This window comes from Panthera leo, chromosome C2 (genome assembly GCF_018350215.1).
Source record: "Panthera leo isolate Ple1 chromosome C2, P.leo_Ple1_pat1.1, whole genome shotgun sequence".
In the NCBI taxonomy this organism is placed as follows: Eukaryota; Metazoa; Chordata; class Mammalia; order Carnivora; family Felidae; genus Panthera; species Panthera leo.
The window spans coordinates 127902278-127924654 of record NC_056687.1 but is presented as its reverse complement, the minus strand read 5'-3'; the positions used below and the strand labels follow the sequence as shown (position 1 = coordinate 127924654).

The following is a 22377-nucleotide window of genomic DNA, read 5'->3' as shown; positions in this document are numbered from 1 at the left end:
CCACCCCCCATCAACCCTCAGTTTGTTCTCAGTTTTTAAAGTCTCTTATGCTTTGGCTCTCTCCCACTCTAACCTCTTTTTTTTTTTTTTTTTTCCTTCCCCTCGCTCATGGGTTTCTGTTAAGTTTCTCAGGATCCACATAAGAGTGAAAACATGGTATCTGTCTTTCTCTGTATGGCTTATTTCACTTAGCATCACACTGTCCAGTTCCATCCACGTTGCTACAAAGGGCCATATTTTGTTCTTTCTCCTTGCCACGTAGTACTCCATTGTGTATATAAACCACAATTTCTTTATCCATTCATCAGTTGATGGACATTTAGGCTCTTTCCCTAATTTGGCTATTATTGAGAGTGCTGCTATAAACATTGGAATACAAGTGCCCCTATGCATCAGTACTCCTGTATCCTTTGGGTAAATTCCTAGCAGTGCTATTGCTGGGTCATAGGGTAGGTCTATTTTTAATTTTCTGAGGAACCTCCACACTGTTTTCCAGAGTGGCTGCACCAATTTGCATTCCCACCAACAGTGCAAGAGGGTTCCCATTTCTCCACATCCTCTCTAGCATCTAGTCTCCTGATTTGTTCATTTTAGCCACTCTGACTGGAGTGAGGTCGTATCTGAGTGTCGTTTTGATTTGTATTTCCCTGATAAGGAGCGATGTTGAGCATCTTTTCATGTGCCTGTTGGCCATCCGGATGTCTTCTTTAGAGAAGTGTCTATTCATGTCTTCTGCCCATTTCTTCACTGGGTTGTTTGTTTTTCGGGTGTGGATTTTGGTGAGCTCTTTATAGATTTTGGATACTAGCCCTTTGTCCGATATATCATTTGCAAATATCTTTTCCCATTCTGTTGGTTGCCTTTTAGTTTTGTTGGTTGTTTCCTTTGCTGTGCAGAAGCTTTTTATCTTCATAAGGTCCCAATAGTTCATTTTTGCTTTTAATTCCCTTGGGGAAAGGCAGTTTCTATGGAGCCGAAGCCCAGAAAAGTCAAGCAATTATTAAATTATTCCTCAGGAAGGTTCAAGGGCAACCAAATCCTATCAATCCAGGACCCGTTAATGCAGAATGGTTACCAATAGTTATTAGACTCCTGGGAAACAGGAAAGGAGCTGCTGATTTGAAACCAGGTCAGGAAGATATGGGTCCCTGATGGAGCCAGGGGGAGCTGAGGAGGCAGGTTGTTTTATGCCCTTGAAGCCCACCAAAGGCTGTAAATATAACAATGGAAGGTTGCAAATGTATAGAGGCTCTGAGAAAGAGTTGTCCTTGTGTTTCTTGCACCTACATTTTATTTCCATCTCCATTCTTTGATAGGGTAATGAGGGTTCAACATAGTAGCTAGCATTTATTGTGCACTTACTATGCCTGCCTTGTGCTTTATATTGACAGTCTCATTTAACTTCACAACAGTCCTATGAAGGAAGCTGAATTATTTTCCTCTTCTTATAGATGAGGAATTTGACTCCACAAGAGAGGTTAAGCTACTTGCCCAAGGTAAGAGCTGAGATCTGAACCCAGCCTGTCCGCTCTATACCTGACTGCCCTTCTGAGACCCTGACCTCTGAGGGCTACAGGACAAGGCAGGTGGGAGGGCCTGCCTTGCTCAGGCATGGACACAGAGAGAACCTGAGCTCTGGATGCTCTGTAGACTTCATTCCTTGGCCAGCATTTCCCCAGGCCCCTGTAGCTATAAGGTAGACAGATGCCCAGAGAGGACCAAGAAGGGAGTGGAAAAGACATCATGGGTCTGACCCCATGCACCTTGCACTGAAGGCAGCCAAACATGGTGGCTAAGAGCACAGGTCTCAGTCAGACCTGGTTTTGACCCACTTCCTAGCTAGTCCCTTCACAGTTATTTCACCTCTCTGGGTCTCACTTTGGTGATTTAAAAAGTGAGGCATCTATCAAAGGGTTAAAAAGTTAATGAATGTAAAATGCTTACCACTGTGTATGCCACTTTTTAGGCAGACAATAAATGGTATCTAAGAACAACACTCTTGTGATGAAATTCATCTTTAGCGAAGTGCTTTGTGTTACCCACACCTAAGTGCACAGACACAAGAACAGTGGGTGTTAGATATGGAGAAGGGAGTCCCTAGAATGAAGCTGTCATGCCTCTGCCTCTTTCCAGTGTGTAGGCCTAGGTTACTCCTCTCGTGCCCCCACAAGATGCCCAGGTTGGACTCTGGCCCATTAAGTGACTGTCACTCCTCCCTCCAGCCCTCCACACACGAGCAGCCCTGTACGTACGTACGTTTAGCCAAGGAGAACTTCTTGAGCAGCTGGGGCATGGCATCTCGAGGGTGGACCTCCACAGTCAGCTGTGTCCCTGCAAAGGAATGGGAGGTGACATTCTCAGCCAGATGCTGCTAGCAAAGGGTGCAATGTCCCATGACAGATGTTTGAACAACAAAACACGATTGGTTTTAAGCTTTCTTCTGAATATACAAGTAATTCTTGTTTAAAGAAATGAAAAACAAAATACAAGCAGACAGTTTCCAAACCCAGGCAAGATGAAATAAGAACACTACCTTGTCTTTTCCAGTGAATACAACTATAAACCTTGGAAAGAAAGCACGGAGCAACTATTTGAGGACTCTGTAGTCCTCTGTAAATCATAGAAGGCAAGTCAGGGAATAAGATTAGCATTTAAAGCATCACTAAATTTTCAGTGAGTTTACTATTCCCTTTCCCATATGGTTAGACTTGACTCACAGGCAGCCCCAAACCCAGAAGTGCACAGTGGGTACAGGGAAATGGTGCTCCAAGAGAAGCTCTTTCTTCCAGCTTGTGGAGTAAGAAGGGAAACCTCTAAGAGTCAGAGAGCATGGGGGAAATCCCCTGTTGGACCTCCCCCATCCCTTTTTTCTATTATCTCCCCATTCAGCCTCTAGGAAAGTCTGTTGGTAGGGGTGTAGCAGTGAGTTTGTTGGTCAGCCCAAACCTTAAGCACTCGAGTCTTCGAGGGAAGCTATGATTCCCTAGAGTGTGGGAGCAAATACTCACTGTTTTTTCTCTCTCTCTGTTCCCCACTGATTGTCTCTAGATGTAGACAGAGTTGTGAGAAGTGCCTGGCAGAGTGGGGAAATTAGAGTCCAGCTTTTGTGCTGGAGAGTTGAGAAGCGGGTTGTGAAGGGGTGGGAGCTCAAGAAAGCAAATCCATACAGTTATGGATGAACTCTTGTGGTCCCCTCCGAGCTGAGCACACATGGATCTCATCCTAAACATTATACCACAGTCTTGGAGAACTAAACTACGGTGTAGACCAATGCCTAGACTGGCTACTGGGGGTGCATGTTCTGAGAAGATCTATAGAGTATTGCAAAGGCTACAATCCAAAACTATACAGTGTAGGAAGAACGAGGAGTATCTCTACCTGAAAGGAAAAGATAATCAACAGATGCTAACCTCGGGATGATAAAGATTTTGGAATTATCAGACTTTCAAATAGCCATGGAAACCATGCTCTAACAAATAAGGGCAAATAGTCTTGAAATAAATGGAAAGATACCAAGAATCAGCAAAACATCAGAAGATACAAAGAAGAAACATAAAATTTTAGAGGAAAAAAATATAACAGTTTGAAAAACTATCTGGATATGCTAAATAATAAAAATAGAGATGACAGAAGAGTCAGTGAACTTGAAGAAAGATAATATAAGAAACAGAGCAGAATGAATTGAACTTCAGAGACCTGTAGGATAATACTTTAAGATCTAACATTCATGTTACTGAGATCCCAGGAGGAGAGGAGAAACAGTGTGGTAAAAAAAAAAAAAAAAAAAAAAAAAAAACAATTAAAGAAATGATGAGAAAGTAATCAATGAAACCAAAAGCTGATTCCTAGGAAAGATCAGCAAAATTGATAAGCCTGTAACCAGATTGACCAAAAAGAAAAAGAGGTAAGACACAAATCAGAAATTAAGACACCAATATCAGAAATGAAACAGATGAGAACACTACAGATCTTGTATGTATTAAAAGAATAATAAGGGAATACTACCAACAACCCAATGCACATAATTCTACAACTTAGATGAAATGGATCAATTCCTTGAAAGCTACAAACTACTAAAACTCACCCAAATAGAAAACCTCAATATCTCTACATCTATTTTGAAAACTAATTGTAGTTCAAAATCTTCCAGGAACAAACAAAGGCCAGGTCCAGTTGGTTTCACCAATAAATTCTAACAAACGTTTAAAAAGAAATAAGATCAATTTTTAAATAAGATCTTTCAGAAAACAGAATAGTAAATATTTCATTGCCCATTATATGAGGCCAGCATTAATCTGATACCAAAACCAGGCAAAAACAGTATAAGAAAAGAATATTACAGATGAATCTTTCTTATGAACACAAAAATTCTCAAAAAATATTAGAAAATTAAATCCAGCAATATAGTAAAAGAATACCATGGCACTGCAAAGCTCGTTCAATATCTGAAAACCAGTTAATGCAATTTGCCATATTTGCAGGCCAAAGAAGAAAAACCACATGATCATTTCAATGGGTGCAGAAAGTACATTTGACAAATTTAACATCTATTCATGATGAAACTTCTCAATAAACTAGGAATAGAAGGGAACTTCCTTAATCTGAAAAAGAGTGTCTAACAAAAATCTATAGCTAACAGCATATTTAATGGTCAAAAATGAAATGCTTTCCCCTTATGACTGGAACAAGGCATGGATGTCCACTCTCACTGTTCCTAACAAACATTGCACTGGAAGTTCTACCCAGTGAAATAAAACAAGAAAAAGAATAAGAAATAAGAAAAGAAGAAAAGAAAAAAAGAAAAATAAATAAAAGTCCTATAGATTAGAAATAAATAAAACTCTCCTTATTCACAGATGACTTATCTATGTGTGTAGAAAATACCAAGTAATCTACAAAGAAAGCTCCTAGAACTAGTAAGTTTAGCATGGTCACAGGATACAAGGTCAGATACAAAATCTATTCTATTTATAGTCACAATAAATGATTGGAAATTGAATTTAAAAATCAATATTTCCCATAGCTCCAAAAATTGAAATACTTAAATATAAATCTAAAAAAAAAGTGCAAGAGCTGTATGTTGAAAACCATAAACTATGATCAAACAAATTAAAGAAGACTTGAATAAGTGGGAAGACATACCATGCTCATGAATTGAAAGACTCAATATTGTTGTCAATTCTCCCTAAATTGATCTATAGATTTAATGCAACTTCATTCAGACTCCTTACAGGAATTTTATAGATGTTAGATATAGGCAAGATAATTCTAAAATTTAGATGGAAAGATACAGCAACTACAGTGGCCAAGCCAATTTTGAAAAAAAAAAAAAAGTTGGAAGAACCAGCTATTTGATTTTAAGATGTGCTATAAAGCTACAGTCATTACACAGTGTTATACTGGCAAAGGGACAGATATATAGATCAATGGAGCATAATAAATAGTTAAGAAATAGACCCACACAAATATGGCAAAGTGATTTTTTACAAAAGTGCAAAGACATTTCAATTAGAAAATGGGTAAAAGAAGAGATTACAGATGGCATATAAGCGCGTCAAATGATGTTCAATATGATTAGCCATTAGGAAAATGCAAATTAAAACCACAATGAGATATCATACCTATTAGAAGAGAAGTCATAAAAAATAGTGATAATACTCTACGTTGACAAGGTTGTGGATAAATCAGACCTCTCAGACATCGCTGGTGGGACTGTGAAGTGATACAGCAACTCTGAAAACAGTCTGTCAGGTTGTTATAAAACAAAACATACACTGAACATCTGACCCAACCACTGCACTCTTGAACATTTATCCCAGAGATATAAACACTTACATTTGTTCATACAAAAACCTATACACAAATGTTTATAGAAGCTCTATTCATAATCACCCCAAACTGGAAACAGCTTAAATGTCCTTCAATGAGTGAATGGATAAACACCCTATGGTACATCCATATCAAGGAATACTTCTCAACAATACAAAGAAACTCTTAGGAGAGACAGGAGGATGTAACCACTGACATTCTGCACAAGAGGATTTTGGGGTGACAGAACTGCCCTGTATTCTGACTGTAGTAGTCAGAATATGAGCATGCGTTCTGTATGCATTAAAACCCATGCAAGTATATGCCAGACAATTCAATTTTAGTAATTTAAAATAAAACAAAAATAAATATAAGTACCAGTTGAGCAAACAAGCCTGAGAAGAATTAAAACAAGAACTGGATGATCCAGAATGATACAAAATGGAAATTCAAAGTCCAGAGCAGGATTATAGTAAACACCTGCTTCCTTCTCGAGTCTTCACACGTCAGTGAATCTGGTCCTATGTCATCGTTTTAAGTGAGCTGGATAGTACTCTATTCTGCACATCGTTTATAATCCATATAAGCAATCCCTTTTGGTTGGATAGTTAACTTCTCCCAAATATTTTGCTATTAGAATCAGTGATGCATGAACATTCTTATACACATCTCTTTACACACTTTTCAAATCAGTCTCTTTGAATACATTTTTAAATATGGATCTTTTGCTGTATTTTGGCAAACTTCCCATGAATGATTTTATCAGTTGATCACACCAACAGCACAAGGGAGTGTCCATTTTGCTCATTCTTACTGTGTTTGATTGCAAAATTCATCACAAAACTTCGTACTTCCAACGAGAGGTCTTTTGTTCTGTCCCTTGAATTTGGGCTATCTATAGGACTTGGTTTGTCTAGTTAGCATGGGATGTTAACAGAAGGGGTCCTGGGGAAGCTCTGAGCGTAGGTCTCAAGGAATTTTGCAGCCTCCACTCTCATTCTTGGGATTCTAGCCACAACTGCCGTGTGAATGAGCCCAGGCTAGCCTGCTGGGGGTGGAGAGACCACGTGGAACAGAGCAGAGGCATCTCAGGTGAGGCCACCCTACCCTACCTGGTCTCCAGCCAACTTACCAGCTGACCACAAATACATGAGCAAGCCGAGCCAAGACCCGTGATGAACTGGGCGTATCTCAGGCGGGAACGCACAGCCAACCTGTGAGCTGGTAAATGCTTATTATTTTAAGCCCCTGAGTTTTGGGGTGGTTTGCAATGTAAAAATAGATCACTGATATACTCACTGACGTGTGATTTTATCAATCTCTGAGATTTTTATTAATGAACAATGGCATCTCATTTTTGTGCATTTAATTTTTAATGTATTTTCATATAGTTATTTGCCATTTGAAATTCTTATTTTGTGAATTGCCTATTTTCCTAGTTGTATTATTTTTTCCTTATTAGTTTTGTAAGAGCTCTTTTTACTAACCCTTTCCCTGCTAAATGTATTGCGATGATTTTCACAGAATGACAATACTGACTATCTTGTATAGCTCAGAAACTTGCTCTGCATGCCAAAGAGGGTAATTCTCAAACAACTTAATAAGATACAATGTGACCTTCCCAGGTATTACTTTGAAGGGGTTAACCTTCACTTTGAGGGTAGTTTCTAGTACATTCACTGTCAAAGAAAATCAGTGTGTGACTTTATAATTAAGACTTTAAGCATTTCAGAGTTTAAAGCATAATTCAGTTCTGGTTATAGGATCGAGTGTCAATGCTAAGAGCAAACACTTCCTGTGTGTCTTCCCATGCTGCGTGAAGCACAGGTCTATTCTCCTTTGCCTTTTTACTTTTCCCATCTGAAACACTTTCGGGTGTTTTTCAAAGTGGGTGCCAAGCTGTACTTGGCTACAAGATGCTTTACAAGAAAAGGATTTGAGAAACATGCCCACTGTCTCCCTTTTTGTGGGTCGTAATGTGTAATGCTCTGAGAAGTCCTGCAGAGAAGAAGCTAGTTTGACCCAGTACTGTTTTGTGAAACACAATTTGGAAAACGCTGGACTGCAACAACCTCCAGAAGCTTAAAGAAGGTGCAGAACTGAACAACTTGGTTTAGTCAACAGCAAACCTCTTCCCCCAACTTCTCACATCTAACATACAGGCACTTCCAACCACCCCCAATTCAGCCCTGGCTCTTTGTCCAAGAATGAGTGATGTGAGAAACTAGGTACTGGTAAAGCGGTGGTAAAGGTGGACATTGAGGTATTCTCACACCCGGATGTGGTCCTGTTCTGCAACCTCCACCTAGCACCATTTCCAATCCCTTCTCTCTTTCCTGAACTTCCTCTTCCCTCCCCCTTCTTGGACAGGGGCCCAATTTCCAATATCCTCCTGAGCCCCACTTCCTGACTCTCCCCCAAAGAGGCGCTGCTCATCAGCCCCCTGCTGAGGAAAACACAGCTCCTTAGCCTTCCTGATCTGTGGGAGTGTGATACCCACTCTTGTCACACACAGGTGTGTGAGGGCATTTTCGGAGGCCTCTCTGCCCCAGAAACTGGGCCTGGGTGTGCTGTCACAGGTGAGCAGCAGTCACTGGAGAGCCCTGTGCTCCCTAAGGGAGTGAAATGGTAAGATTTTGCAGTCTACTATATTCCCGTATCACATCAACTCTTAATCTAAGAAGAAAATTAATTTGACCAATTTCCAATGAATGAGAGTGGAACATCATTTGGAGCAAAATTTAAAATAAGATCTAAAACCTAACTATAGTCAGATACCATTGCACCAATTTTAACAGTCACGACCAAACCCACAGGAGGTCCTTCCCGGGACTTCAGGTCACCTGGCTGGCTCTCTCATGGCGTCCCTCCCTGGTTCTACCAGTTGTCACCGAAATACCACTCCTGAGGCTGCAGCCCTGGCTGTCTTAGTAGCAGCATATCAGCAGTTGCTTGAGAAGTGCCTCCCAGGCCCCTGCCCCAGGTGCCACCAGCTCCATGTCCTTTCCTCTTAAGCCCTCAGATCCGGAGATGCATCAGGAAGTCCCAGAACGTCCCTGCCCGTGGCCCTACTGCCTTGGGTCTGCCTTTTACCTGGTCGGGAGAGTTCTCCCTCCAGTGGGTTCTCCCCAGGTCTCTGCAGGTCTGAATCAGGATTTGTCTAAAGCCCTAATTTGCTCAGAATATCTAATGCAGAGATGGCAAACAGATTTCGTGTTGTTCATTAACTCTGACTGGCTGCAAGTAGCTGCCTGGAGTGTTGATCAATTAGCAAAGACTGTCAGGCACGTGTGTGTGTTATGAATGTGAGTGTGTGTGAGCGTGCACACGTGGGGGGGTGGTGTCTGTGTGCCTAGGGCTGCAGGATTCAGGTCAGATACTTGCTATCCTTGACTTAAGGTGCTCACTAATGTTTTCTGTACCTGGAACCCGGGTTAATAACCGTACCCAGGTTAGTAGCCGGGTTCCTTGCCTTGGAATGTTCCTCTGCAGTAGCTGAGAGTCAGGAAGCCTCAGCTAAAGCATCTGTAATTTAAAAATGCCCTTAAAGGGGCGCCTGGGTGGCTCAGTCGGTTAAGCGTCCAACTTCGGCTCAGGTCATGGTCTCGCGGTCCGTGAGTTCAAGCCCCGCGTCGGGCTCTGTGCTGACAGCTCAGAGCCTGGAGCCTGTTTCAGATTCTGTGTCTCCCTCTCTCTCTGACCCTCCCCCGTTCATGCTCTGTCTCTCTCTGTCTCAAAAATAAATAAACGTTAAAAAAAATTAAAAAAAAAATGAAATAAAAACGCCCTTAAAGAGCCCCAGGGTAGGTGTTCAGCAGGGTTGTGCGTGGTTTCAGCCCAGGGACTGGTAGTCCGCTTCAGTGCAGGAAGCCTAGTGCTCTGACAGCCCAAGAGCAGCATGCTGGATGATGACAGGGACAGTCTAACTCTGCAGAACCCTCGCCAGGCTCCACTGGACGCAGCGTGAAAGGCCCACTCAGCAGCCCGAGTCACCAGGTGACAACCTGACAGCTGAGTGGGCTGAGACGGCTGGGACACCAGCCAGGGGGTGATGAAGGGTGTCTCTCGCAGCCCTGACCGACCCCGGCTTTCACCGGGCTCTTGAAAACACGGGGCCATTCATGATCCCTTCTGCAGCACGGAGCTCCACAGGAGCATCCCATATCTGGAAACATGGCCGTTTGACCCCAGTGCCTGCGTGACCAAAGAAGGAATGGAGTGTCTGCTTGGGGACAAGGGTGCATGACCGGCAAGAAAGGAAGCCTCAAAAGAAAACTGGCTCCTCAGGAACCACTTTTGGGGCCCCAAGTCACAGGGGCTCCAGCAACCACCCTCCTCACACACCCATTACAGATTAATCTTCTGAAGCACCCTTCCGCATGGAGATCCGAGACTCCACTGATCTGTTTGTCAGCTGTTGCATAAAATTTATCATACCTGGTGCTCCCTCTCCTGGATGCTCTTTCCCAGATGCCCACATGGCTTGCTCCCTCACCTCCTCCCTTATTCAAATGTCACCTTCTCAACTACTCTGTTTTAAATTGTACCCATGTGGTAGGCTGCATAACGGCCCTTAAAGATATCCATGCCTTAATTCCAGGAACCTGTGAATGCTCCCTTATATAGGAAAGGGGACTTTGCAGATGTGATTAAGTTAAGGATCTTGAGATAGGAAGATCATCCTGGATTATCTGGCAGGCCCTAAGTAATCACAAGGATTCTCATAAAACAGAGTCAAGAGATTAAACTACTAATGTGGAGAAAAGGCCATGTGACAATGGGCCAGAGAATGGAGTGGTGCAGGTGTACAAGTCAAGAAGTGCCAGCAGCCTCTAGAAACTGGAGGAGTCAAGGACCAGATTGTCCCCTAGAGCAGGTGGGTGGAATGTGAGTGGCCCATGAGAGCCAGGGTGTGGTGTGCCAAGTGGGGCTCTGGTGTCTGGTGGGCCCCATACCACTCCTGTCTGTCTGGGACACTGTGGGGACAGTGCAGTGTGGAGGTCTGGCAGGTGTGCCTGACTCGGGGACCACAGTACCCCATCTCAGTTTTCTTGTGCACAAATGGGGATAACACCATGGCCCTATCAGGGGGCGTAGCCAGAACTAAGCAAGATTGGCGGTGGCTAATCCACTTTCCTTTTAGTGAGGTATTGCTTATTTTTGTTTTGTGGTGAGCTGTGTGCTGCTAGTTCACTTCAGGGAAGCAGGGGGGCCTGGGTTTGTCTTTGCAGGGCTCAGGGCAGGGGGCAGGTTGTGGTGGGCCCACTGAGGGGGGCCTGCTGTGGAGCCATATTCCCCGGAGTTCTGCCGTAAGATACACTGGTCGGTGTCGTGCTGGTAACCCATCTTGACAGGCCCTTCCTCACCGCCTGCCAGTGCCTTTCTGTGGTGATGGTGGGTTAGTCTGTGATTCTGAGAGCGATTCCGTGAGAGACTCCGAGTCCTCCAGGGACTCCTACTTTGCCACTGCTCCCTGAACACGAGCAGATAATTTCTTTACAAGTTAGGACATCAGTGCTGAGAGCAATAGGGGTGAAATCTTAGGGCTGAGTCTATGAGAGCTCTCAGATAGATACCAGGCCCTGAGTCTTTAATGCAGAGCAGGAGGCCAAGGTGGGAGGTTATTGGTGGGGAGGGGGAGAGGAGGGGGCTGAGTAGGGGGTGGGAGTCTCTATTTAACCTGGCCTCCCCTCCAGCCGGAGCTGTAAAGTCCTCCCGTCTCTATCACTGTAGCCTCACCACCCCACATACCCTGTGTTCTCAGATATGGTCAACTGCAGAGTCAGCATGGTGATGCCCTTGCCTGTCCTCCCAGAGCCCCGGAACCCATCCCAGCAAAGTGAGGATTCTCAGGGAAGAGCTCTCTCAGGGAAGGGCCCTCTCACTTCCCCTTGCCGAGTTAAACTCATCCCTTGTGGGGAGGGCCCTGGAAGACTCAGACTCCGGTGTGACTCAGGAGGAGGGAAGGCTTGGAGAGTGGGTAGGCAGTGCGGAGGCCGGTTTCCAGAGTCGTTGTGGAAGCAGGGCTGTGTGAGGGTTAACAGCTGAGGCCTTGGTGGTGGCTGTAGCGGGGTGGGCAGGTTCCCCCAGCTCTGACTCTCACCAGCCATGTGCTCTCGAACATATGACAACTTTTCCAAGCCTCAGTTTACTCATCTGTAAATTGAGGACAGTTAAGAGGGCCTATCAGATAGGTAAGCTTCATTTACATGAGAATAATTATGTAAATGGACCGGCAGGGTGCCTCGCACTCGGTTAGCACTCATAAATGTTGGCTATAGTGAAGGCAGCAAGGGTGAAGAGGACAGCTGTGAGTTCTGTGGCCCAAGGACTTTATCACTCTATCCCATGCAGCCTCTCACTGTTTCCCATGGGACACGGGGAGAGGGAGAAGAAAAAGGTGCTCCAATGTCCACAGGGCAGAGGGGATCCTGCTCCCCACAGTCTGTGCTCTGCACTTGCTGTCTCTGGCCTGGGCAGCGGATCCAGCCACACAGGAGCTGGAGGAGAGGTCACGGGTAGCAGTGAATCCTTACCTTGGTTGTCGTAGGAAGTGATGACCTGGGTCTGCTGAGGGTGTTGTTTCTCCGCCAGGTTTCCTGTAGATGCAAGACAGAGGGACCTGCAGTGGCCACAGGGACCGTGGAGGAGTTTGCCCCAGGCAAAGCAAGGAGCAAGGAGCTGTGTGCGTCCGCCAGAAAGGTGAGCTGGTGGGGGTCAAGCTCACCCCAGGCCTGGCTTAACCATGCGCACACCCACGAGCACATCCCCATGGTGTACACACGTGGGAATAGGCACAGTTCCACACATGAATGCAGAGGCAAATGACTATGAACCCGTGTGCACACACCCTCACACCTCTCAGCAGGTGCCAGCAGAGGCTGGGTTTCTTCTCCATAAGGTGGGGACAGCTCCAGTGGGCTGAGTAACCATAACTCCCAACTTTAGTGTCACCAGGCTCAGTTGCCAAAATACAAAAAGATGCCTCGCTGATCATCATGCCTTTCTATCCCCATTTTACAGCGGATGAGCCTGCTGCCTGGAGGCTTAACTTCTGGCCAAAGACCCTCCTGCCAGGGTAGGTCAGACTGGGATCTGAACCCCAAGTCTCCTGATTCCTAGCTCAACCTCCTCCTCTGAGAAAAGTGGGGGCAGCCTTCCTAGCTTAGGAGTTGGGGTGATTGCCGCATGGGTCAGTTTTAGAGACATTTGCAGGGCATCCGCTATGTGATAGCTCTCTCCATGCACGAAGGGTATTTATGTCCTGGAACACAGAGCTGTCCTCAGAGCCTAGTGGGGTCAGCTTGCTGTGGAGAAATGCCCAGTTCCTGCCACAGGCCATGAAGGGGGAACCCACAGGCTTACCTGCCCCTCCTATGGGATGCAACACCTTCTGCTACATCTTTCCCTTAACAGCTGCTGTGGTGGCCTGGTCTTGCTGAGGCTGCTTCAGAGGGATCAAGGGAGGGGCTGGAGGAGGGCCAGGGTTGTGGCAGCAGGGGGTTCCCCCACTGTTACCACCCTCACCTGCCACCTTCTCCCCTGGCCTCACACTGGTCTGCAGAAACGGTGTCGAGCCTGACATTGGAAGTAGCCACTGGGACCATTGCCTGGGCCTGGAAATAAGCATGCCTCTGGGGCACTGGCCTAAGCAGGTTCCATTCAGATGACTTCCCTGGACCTGATCAGATCTGTCACTCAGTGCTTCCCACACCTTGGCCTAGGTAGAAGCCAGTCAAGGTGGGTAGGCAGGTCACTGAGCTGGGCTGGACTTGTGATCCAGCTGGCAGGGTCTTGCCCTGGAGAACCTGCCTGCTCCAGCCTTCTCCTATGAGCAGGCCCAGCCAGGACCCTCACCCCATGGGCTGAGGTTGGTGGGTTGGCCAAGGGCTAGGAGCACTGTGTGTGCCAATCCAGGGTGATGCTGGTCTGGAGCTCTAGGCCAGACTTAGGCGAGGACAGGGAGGCCACCTCCTTCAGGCACAGCTGGCTACTTCTCTGCTGGGCTGGCCGATGAAAGAAACAGGATCTGGGAGGGAATCCTCAAGGAGGACGATTGGCTGGCATAGCTGCTGTGGGTATTTATAGTCAGGGCTGCACAATTGGTTTCCCTGTGGCTGTGGGGTGTCAGTCCCTGTGCTGCTAGGCAGACTTCAGCCAGGACCAAGGAAAGCAGCCAATCACAGTAGGGGAAGCCCGTTGCTGGGCAAGCTAGTGGGGTTGGCTGGGCCCAAACACCTGCTGCTCGGAAAAGTTTGGAGCAGTCCAGGCTCCCCCCACCCTGCCAACGCCCCAGCCCAAGGAGTGCACAGGGCAGCAAGAGGGGGAACATGTGCCTTTTTGGATCAGCTCCATGTTCAGCCACATTTGTGCACACTCCACCAGCATAAGCCGTCAGCTGCCTCCTTTGCAGATGAAAGCCGTCCAGTTTCCAGGGCTGGGTGCCTTGGGCACCAGCAAGGCAAGTATGTACCCAGAATCTTGCCATTAGAAAACACAGAAAAAAAGCTGTAATTTTAACTTCTGCATGCATGCAAACGTGCAATTTGAAAAATAAATAAAAATAAAATTTTACTTTAAATTACATGTATCAGTGGAGTGGTGCAGCCATCATTTTTTCCAAGCTCAAGGCCTCTGTAGAACCTCTCTCCAGCCCTCCATTTACCTGAAACTCTCCGTTCTCGGGTAGTTTTGCAAGAACTACTTTAGTGATCTTCTTTATTTAATTATTTTTTAAAAAATATTTTTATGTTTTTTTAAAGTAATCTCTACACCCATCATAGGGTTCAAACCCACAACCCTGAGATCAAGAGCCACATGCTTCACCAACTGAGCCAGCCAGGTGCCCCATGATCCTATTTATTTTGTTGTATTTTTCCACTAAATTTCCCTCAAACCCGGGATGCTAAAGATGGTAAAAATAGGATAAATTTACTATATTTCAATCTTCTAATGTAAGAACGTGGCCAAGAAGCCATAAGATGAATTTCAGACAACTCAAGGTGAGAGAGCTGTAACAAACGAAGATGCCTTGTCTCTTTCCTCCCACTGCAACCCACTTGCCCACTTACCCACTTGTACACAGGCCAAGCAGTGCATATCTGTACCAGCTGCTGTGCATTTCTGCAGCTGACAGGTTTCTGGTGGTCTGATTCTTATAATTCTCATGAGCCTGAAGCATAGTTTTGCTAACTTTGGCATTTGCTTCAGTACAGCCAGAGTTGATGCATCTATCGCCCTATGGCCTCGTAACAAAGTTAAAGAAGCCATCCCACCATGTATGCCCATTAGCCAGGACCCTGAGGGGTGGTCCTCAGGGCAGGGGTATGTCTTAAGGACAACGTGTCCCCATGCACAGGGCAGGGGACACAGGAAAGCTCTTCACTTCCAGGGAGTTGAGACTCTATTGCAGTGAAAAGCATCATGATTATAACCATCAATGTGGTGCCATGAGGGCAGCGTTCCTGACTATCTTCATCTCAACAACTGGATCCCTGCCTGGCACAAAGTAAGCCCTGTAGAGCTTTATTAAGGGAATGAGTGAATGAATTTACTTTCAGAATTTCATCCTTCCCTTTTGTTACTGTCAGGATGCAGAGCATAGCTGTTTGGTCTTAGGCAATTGGGGTCCTGATTCCCCATCTGCAGAGGGTCATGGGGGGGTGGTATCTTCACATTGGCATTTGATGGGCCCAGGTCTGACTGAGCCCCCTGATGGAGCTCTGGGAGTGGAGGTCTAATTCTTAGTAGAATTCTCATGTGCCTACAGTGAAGTTTCACTGATGTTTGTTCTGGAAGCTGGGCTAATGAATCTGTGAAAGGTACAGAATAAGGCCTAGTATAGTCAGTCCATGCATGGCACTCCCAGAGATGTCCTGGGCCTGTTCCCTGCAGGGCAACAGATGCCTGGCACCAGAGAAAGGAGGCTTTGGAAACTGACTTCTCTGAGCTTATTGTATTCTGGGTCCCAGGCCATCCGGGAACCATAGAACCCATCTCCCTAGGCCTGGAGCAATAATGTCCCAAAGCAGGCCACTGTCCTCTCCATTTGGAAAAAATTTCAAAGATGGTTGCCCTGCATGACATAAGCAGCCCCACCCCCAGTGGGAACACACTCAAACCTCACCGTGCCAGATGATGCTAAGTCCTTCCCTATATATAGCCAGTGAACAAGTGGGTGCTCAACCTTATGGAATTGCTCCCCTCCCTTCACAGCGTCCAGGAAACTGGGGGACCTGATCTCAGGGAAAACTTTCTAGAGTCACAGCAGCCCCAGAGCTTTGCTGAGTCATGAGCAGCTACTTCCTGAGTGGTTAGATGTCTAGAGCCAGTTTTCGAACATGTGAAATCTAATGCTTCCAGTCATTTTTCAATGTGTTGAATTACAGAGATTGAAAGGAAAACAAAATGAAAAGAGAGAATTTACCATGCACGTCATTTCCTTCGAATTTCTGCCATCTCCGGATTCCATTTCCGACACCCTGGAGTCCTGTGGGATAACAAGGTCTGGAGTGAGGTTCTCAGTGGCCGGGAGACCCAGGCCAGCGAGTGACAGGTCAGTTGCAAATGTATCTGGGGTGAAGTGGGGCTGGTGGAACTTGGCTCTCTCAGGATTCAAGGGGGACTGCCTGTGAATGAGATGCACTTTAAAATATTAAAACAGTGGTTTCCAAGGATGGTGGGGTTGGTTATCAGCATCATCCAGGGAGAATTTTCACGGTGCAGATGCCTATTCTTCACTCCACATCTCTACCTCTTAAATATGGAAGTATTATTGTAGAAGATGTTTGCCATTGATTTTGCCTTTCTTTTCCTGTATGTGGTGAATCTCCCACTGTTAGGGTCATGATGTGAGGTGGGGGATGGGCAAAGATGGTCCATCCCTGTGGGAACTGCAAGTGATTGTTGCCTACTCTCCCAGCCTCCCTTGCAGCTAGAGCATGGATGTATGTGGCTTAGGCACAGCCAGTCAGATGCACCTGCGTCTGGTTCCATCTTGGGACCTGGTGATGCAAGAGGGAAGGGAATGGAAGTGCATGCGCACTCTCTCTCTGGTCCTGGCTGAAAGTGGTGGCTGCAAGGTCGAGTTCCTGGCGCAGAAATGGCGTATGTTCTGGCAATGGGAGCAGCTGCAATAAAATCAAGTTCCTGGTGAGGACGGAGTATCTAGGGCTCCTTGGTGGCAACAGAGGTTTCCTCACCAGACCAGCCCTGCTGTGCAGCTTATGGCACTCTTCCTGGAAGCTGTGCCTCTAGCCTGGTTCTCCAGCCCTTTCAACCACTCCTCAAGTCCCTCTGTCCCTTCCTGATGCTCTTCTATTCTGCAGAGCTCTCCGCAGGCAAGATCTGGGGCTTGTGGCTCAGAACCCTCGCTGACACACATGTAGAGTAGAATACACACATCACACTGACTTTGGGGATGAAACCTGACTTGGGGCAGGGGACTTTAGGCCACCTCCTCCATGGCTAGGGGGTATATGACAGGAAGTGAGGGCACCCAGGCATATTTTTGAGAAGCACTGCACAATGGAAAATGCTAGGGCCATAGAGGGAAAGAGCAGAGAGCATCTGTTGGCAGCCCAGATCCCTGGCACATGCTGCCTTTGCCTCCTTTCCCTCTGACTCTTTTCTGCCACAAGGACAGAGCAGAAAGCCACCCAGTCCTCTGCACCGTGACAGTAATGGAGCTCAGGCCCTCCTTTGCAGAGCCAAGGACCTGGGCTGGGGGCAGTGGGGGGACAGGAGGAGATGCCTGGAAGAGGTGTGGGGGCGTTTTGGATCTTGTGCACCAACAGGAGGCCTTGGAACAAGCTTGTCTAGTTCAGTGTTTCCCTGCCTTAGGCTGTGTGGGCCCGTAGGCTGGCTTAGCCAGGGGTCTCCTGGACATCACCATTGCCCAGCAGGCCTCAGAGGCTGTGCATTCTCACTCTTCTATACTCTGGTACAGAACTGTCTGATTGTAAATAAGTGACACTGGTCTCTGCACTGCCATAGTGTCTGGGAAAAAACCTCCGTCAGGAAAGTTGTGGAGGAAACTAGCAGAAAGGGCTTGGCAAGCAGGGCCTTCTTGCCTTGCATCATGGTCGAGTGTGAAATGCATTGGTCTGGAGTCCTGTAGGGTTAGTGCTAGGGGTCAGACACCTCTGAACCAGTCCTGATCCCTGGCATTTCCGAGGCTTCCCTGTGTTGTTGAAAGGCCCTCTCTTTCTAGTGTTGGAGCCTTTAGGAGAGATGAGATCAGAGGGGGCGGGGGAGGGAGGGACTCACAGGCTGGCCTGGAGCCAGGCCTTGTGGGGGTCCTCTGGCCTTGCCACGCATAGGGGGAGGCCTTCAGACTGCAGTGTCCAGAGTAGAAGCAGCCTCTTTTCTATCAAGGGGCAGAGGGCCTCTGCCGATTTCCTCATTACAAATACGCGGGGTGGGGGGCATTTCCGCCTCTCCTGGGAGCAGCTCTGGGAATGGAAGAACCAACTAACCCAAACAACTGGCCTCAAATCCCGCGGGAGATCGGACTACCTATCAACATTCTCAGCTCTCCAGAATCTATTTCTTTCCCTGCCTTCCTCCCCAAGAGGTCACAAGGAACCATGGGGCAGGTCCAGCCTATGTGACTGGTGGGGGCAAAGCCATTCAAGGCACCATTGCTTCAGTGTGGCAGGTGGCAGGTGGATGTGCAATGCACCAAGGGCTATTAAAACATCAGTCCCAAAGCACTGGCCCTCCGTCAACCTAGCACAAACCTCACACCAGCCCCCGTGAAGGCTCGGGATGGCCTCATCATACACCTAGGACTTCTGAGGGGCTTTAACATCCCCTATTCTCCATCTGTATTCTCTTCAGTGTGCCCTTTCCTCTGGGATTACAGAGGCCTGAGTGCTGCTTTCCACAATTGCTCTATAAAGAGTCACTTTATTTTTCCAGTCTACCCTTTCTCAGAAAGTCTACAGGAGGAGTAAAATGAATAGATCTGTGAGAGCGGAGAGAGCAGATTTTCAGCTTACTCTAGCAAGCCTTTTACACCACCCTTATGCCTTCTACTGTAGGGGGCTGAGAGAGGCTTCAAGAAAGGGGAAACTGAGGCCATGAGTTGTGCAAGGACACCAAGGGAGCTCCCCGTCTCAAAGTCTGATTCAGCACACAGATTCCCTTGGGTCCCCTGAGCTCTACAAAGTGCCATGTGAGGAGCAGGCCTCGGTCACCCAGGGGTCAGGACTGAGGTTCTGGCCCCCTTCCTCCCAGGCATCTTCCAACCCTGTCGTGCACCCTTCAGAGAGTGGCTGGGAGGAAGCTGGCTCCCGGGGGGTGACGGAAGCACAGGGAGTCAACCCGGGGCAATCACGGGGCTGCGCGTTGCCACGGGACGGGACGGGACGCCAGTGCTTGCAGAGGAGCAAGAGGAGCAGGCAGCGGTGGGGAGAGAGGGTCGGTCTCCCTGGCCTCTTTCGGGGGCGCGTGGGGCGCCCCCCGGCGGGCGGGCCCCAGGCGAGGAGGCCGAGGTGCCGGGGTCTGGGGGCCCGGGCCGGGCGCTCGTTACCTCCTCTGCGCTGCGGCAGCGCGCCCGGGTCCGCCTGCCGGTCCGAGTGCGTGCCGTGCGCTGCGCGCCGTTTCTCCGAGTGCACGATCAACAGCATGTCGATGGACACGGCGTTGCTGTCCTTCTTCAGCTCCATGGTGCCGCCTCGCTCCCCGCCGTTGCGCCGCGGCCGCTCTCGAGGCTGCCTGCGCTGCAAATGGCCCCGTGCGCGCCGCTGGCCGGCGCGGGAGACCGCGAGGGCGCGGGAGAGGGCGCTCCCCCGCCGCCGAGCCGCTGGGCGCCGCGTTTCGCTGACTCTGCCAAACACGCCATTAGGGCCCGCCCGGGAGGGCGCTACCCTAATGAAGCCGCTCTAAGTCACCTTTGAAAGGAAATCCCGGGCCGAGCCCTGACCTGCACGCAGGCCGCGGGCGGCGTAGCCTCAGGCTCTAGCGCCTCCTACCCCGTGCGCTTGGAGCGCTCGTCCCGGGCTCCAGAGCCCTTCTCCCGCTGGCCGGGCGCTGCCTGGTCTCCGCAGCTGGTCCCGGGATTCCCAGGAGGGCCCGAGGTAGACCTTCTCCGGAGCCTTCGGCGAACGCAGAAATCTCACGGTGCTGTCAACAGTGAGAGTAAATTCGGGAAAAGGAAAAGCAGCACGGTGTGGCCCCACTCCTTCCCTTCCCCGGGTGGGTTTTGGAGGTTGATGGCTTCCTCTATAAGAGAGAGATGGGTAGGGTGTTGGGGTCCGGACCTCTGCGATTATGGCTGCACCAGAACTTGGAACATGAGTACTGGGCATCAACTTAACAGTTCTTTCTGGCTTGTGGTGAAAGTCTTAACATCTCTGTTCCTTCTAGAAGCCTGGCTCATGCTCCGTGGGGAAGGGGGGAGGGGCAGAGGAGGAGGCTGGTGCAGGGAGCAGCCTGCCTGCTGTGCTCAGGGAGCTGGACCTGAGAACCCATCTATTTTTAGTGGGGCCTGGCCTGCCCAGCCAGCAGCAGCAACAGGCCCTTTGGCTCTGGGTCTCAGGAGTGTTTACAGCGGCATCTGCCTGCTAGCCCTTGGCACGGTGGGCCCACCCAACCTGGGCCAGTCCCCTAACTTAAGTTTCCACCATTAATAAATGTCGTGCACCCGGAAGCCTTTGCTCTGGGCCCCTTCCTATTGGAGTGTGATGACCCTACCTTGCAGTGTGGTTCCTGAGAGCCCCTGCCTCCCCCTCGGAGGCAGACTCTACTGTGCAGGCCTAGGTTCCAGTCTCAGCTTGGCCACTCACTGCCGGCGTGACTGTGGACAAGCCATTTCCTTCCATTTCCCCGCCTCTATCGTGGCATGATACGAGTTCTCACAGGGCTGTTGTGAGAACGTGTACTTGAGGTGCCTGGCGCGCCGCAAGCGGTCCCCAAATGGTAGCTGTCATTCATACTTCATTTTAAGGGGGGAGGAAAAGGACAGGTGAAGTGACAAGTCATTGGGGGGGGACACACAGATCTACCCTCAGATTCTGAAGATCTTTGTCCGCGGACTGTGACTCACAGTTTGTCTGCCAGTAAAGGCCAGTGCCTTGCTGCGTCACCACTACCCCTCGCCCACTGGGCATCTGAGGAAGGAGATGTCACTGGTTTCTGACAGTGTTGAATTGCAGTCCCAAGAGAGCTGAGCTGCGGGACTGGTGTAGGTGGGTGGCTCCCAAAGCATGTTTCCTCATGTAGTGAGTCCTGTCCCTTGCTGTCCTGCCTGCATGTGTGCATATGCACACACACACACACACACACACACACACACACACACACCCCTGGGAGGCTGGCTGAGGCTTGTTCTCTAGATGGCTAGGGAAGTGAGAACAATGGATTCTTCAGAGTTCCTGGAGTCTTAGAGATTGCCCAGGCGGCATCCCCCATCTGACCTGAGAAAGCACCGTGTACCTCCTTCAGGGGTGTTGGTCCCAACAGAAGCTTCTGTGCAGCATCTCTCATTACTCAATGGGGCCGAGTGGGAAGGGCAAGGAAGCTGAAGCCCCCTTGCCTGAAATTTGCATTCCCATCCTTGTTCCTTACTCCCCAGCTGGAGAGCATCACTGTGAGGAGCTTGCTCACATGACATCCCATTCCAGAGCTGCCTCTGAAGCAGGAGATGATGGGGGGTTGTATCACCCAGAGGTCCAGGAAGCTGGTCTGGGGGCCTCCTGCCCCTCCAGGATGTCTGAAGACAGATCCTTTAGAGAGGAGCCTCTCATCCATGGCACTATGGACATTTGGGGCCATAGAGTTCCTTGTTGTTGAGGGAGGGGTGGTCCTGTGCATTGGACGATTCTTAGCAGCATCCCTGTGATCTACCTACTAGATGCCAGTAGCACCCACTTCCCTGTTGTAAGAACCCAGAGCGTGTCCAGATGTTGATAATGTTTCCTGAGTGACAAAAATGCAGTGAAAACTGCTTTGGAATCAACCCATGACATAGGGGCTGTGTTACCTTGACTTCTCTGGAAAATGCTGTTGCTCCTGGATCCTGATGCTGCCTAGAACCTGGACCCACTCTCCACATGTTCCCACCCATGGCTCTCAGTCCAGTAGCTGGTGTCTTGGGCCTGCACAGATGCTCCCTGCCAGCAGCATGGGCAGAAAGATGAGATGCTCTCCTCACTCTTCATGTTCCCCTCAGCCCTGGACTCTGTCGACCCATCCTCTCATCTACACTACTTGTTTTGGCTGAGAGGAGGATGCCACAGGAAGGCATTTTGGATGTATCTGGAAAGCGGAGGGGAAGCAGGAGAGAAGGAGGCTATGAGGTATTATTCAGAGGGTCTATGCCTTCTGCTCAAACCCCCCCTCAACCGATGGGACACAGAACAGACCCTCAGCCTGTGATTTACACCCTGGGTCCAGCCTCCTTCTATAGACTCACCTCTTCTACTTTCCCTGCCAACCTACACATGCTGTAGCCATCGCCATGCCCACTACTCCCCAAACACATCTATCTGACCTTTCTGCTTCTAGGCTTTCCTTAACATGCTGGCCTCTCCATCCTGCCACCGTCTTGAATAACATGGAATTCAG

General features: G+C 48.6%; 1 protein-coding gene across 1 annotated transcript in view; it reads right to left on the bottom strand.

Annotated features, from left to right (window-relative positions):
• KY (kyphoscoliosis peptidase) overlaps nucleotides 1-19478 on the bottom strand; it is a 44149-nt gene extending 24671 nt beyond the window's left edge. Inside the window, exons 1-4 of the mRNA XM_042903057.1 lie at nucleotides 19343-19478; nucleotides 16235-16297; nucleotides 12345-12407; nucleotides 2257-2331 (exon numbers count right to left, since the gene is read on the bottom strand). Of these exons, the coding sequence (XP_042758991.1) occupies nucleotides 2257-2331; nucleotides 12345-12407; nucleotides 16235-16297; nucleotides 19343-19478 (337 nt within the window). The remainder of the gene's footprint in view (nucleotides 1-2256; nucleotides 2332-12344; nucleotides 12408-16234; nucleotides 16298-19342) is intronic.
• Between the last annotated feature and the right edge of the window lie 2899 nt (nucleotides 19479-22377).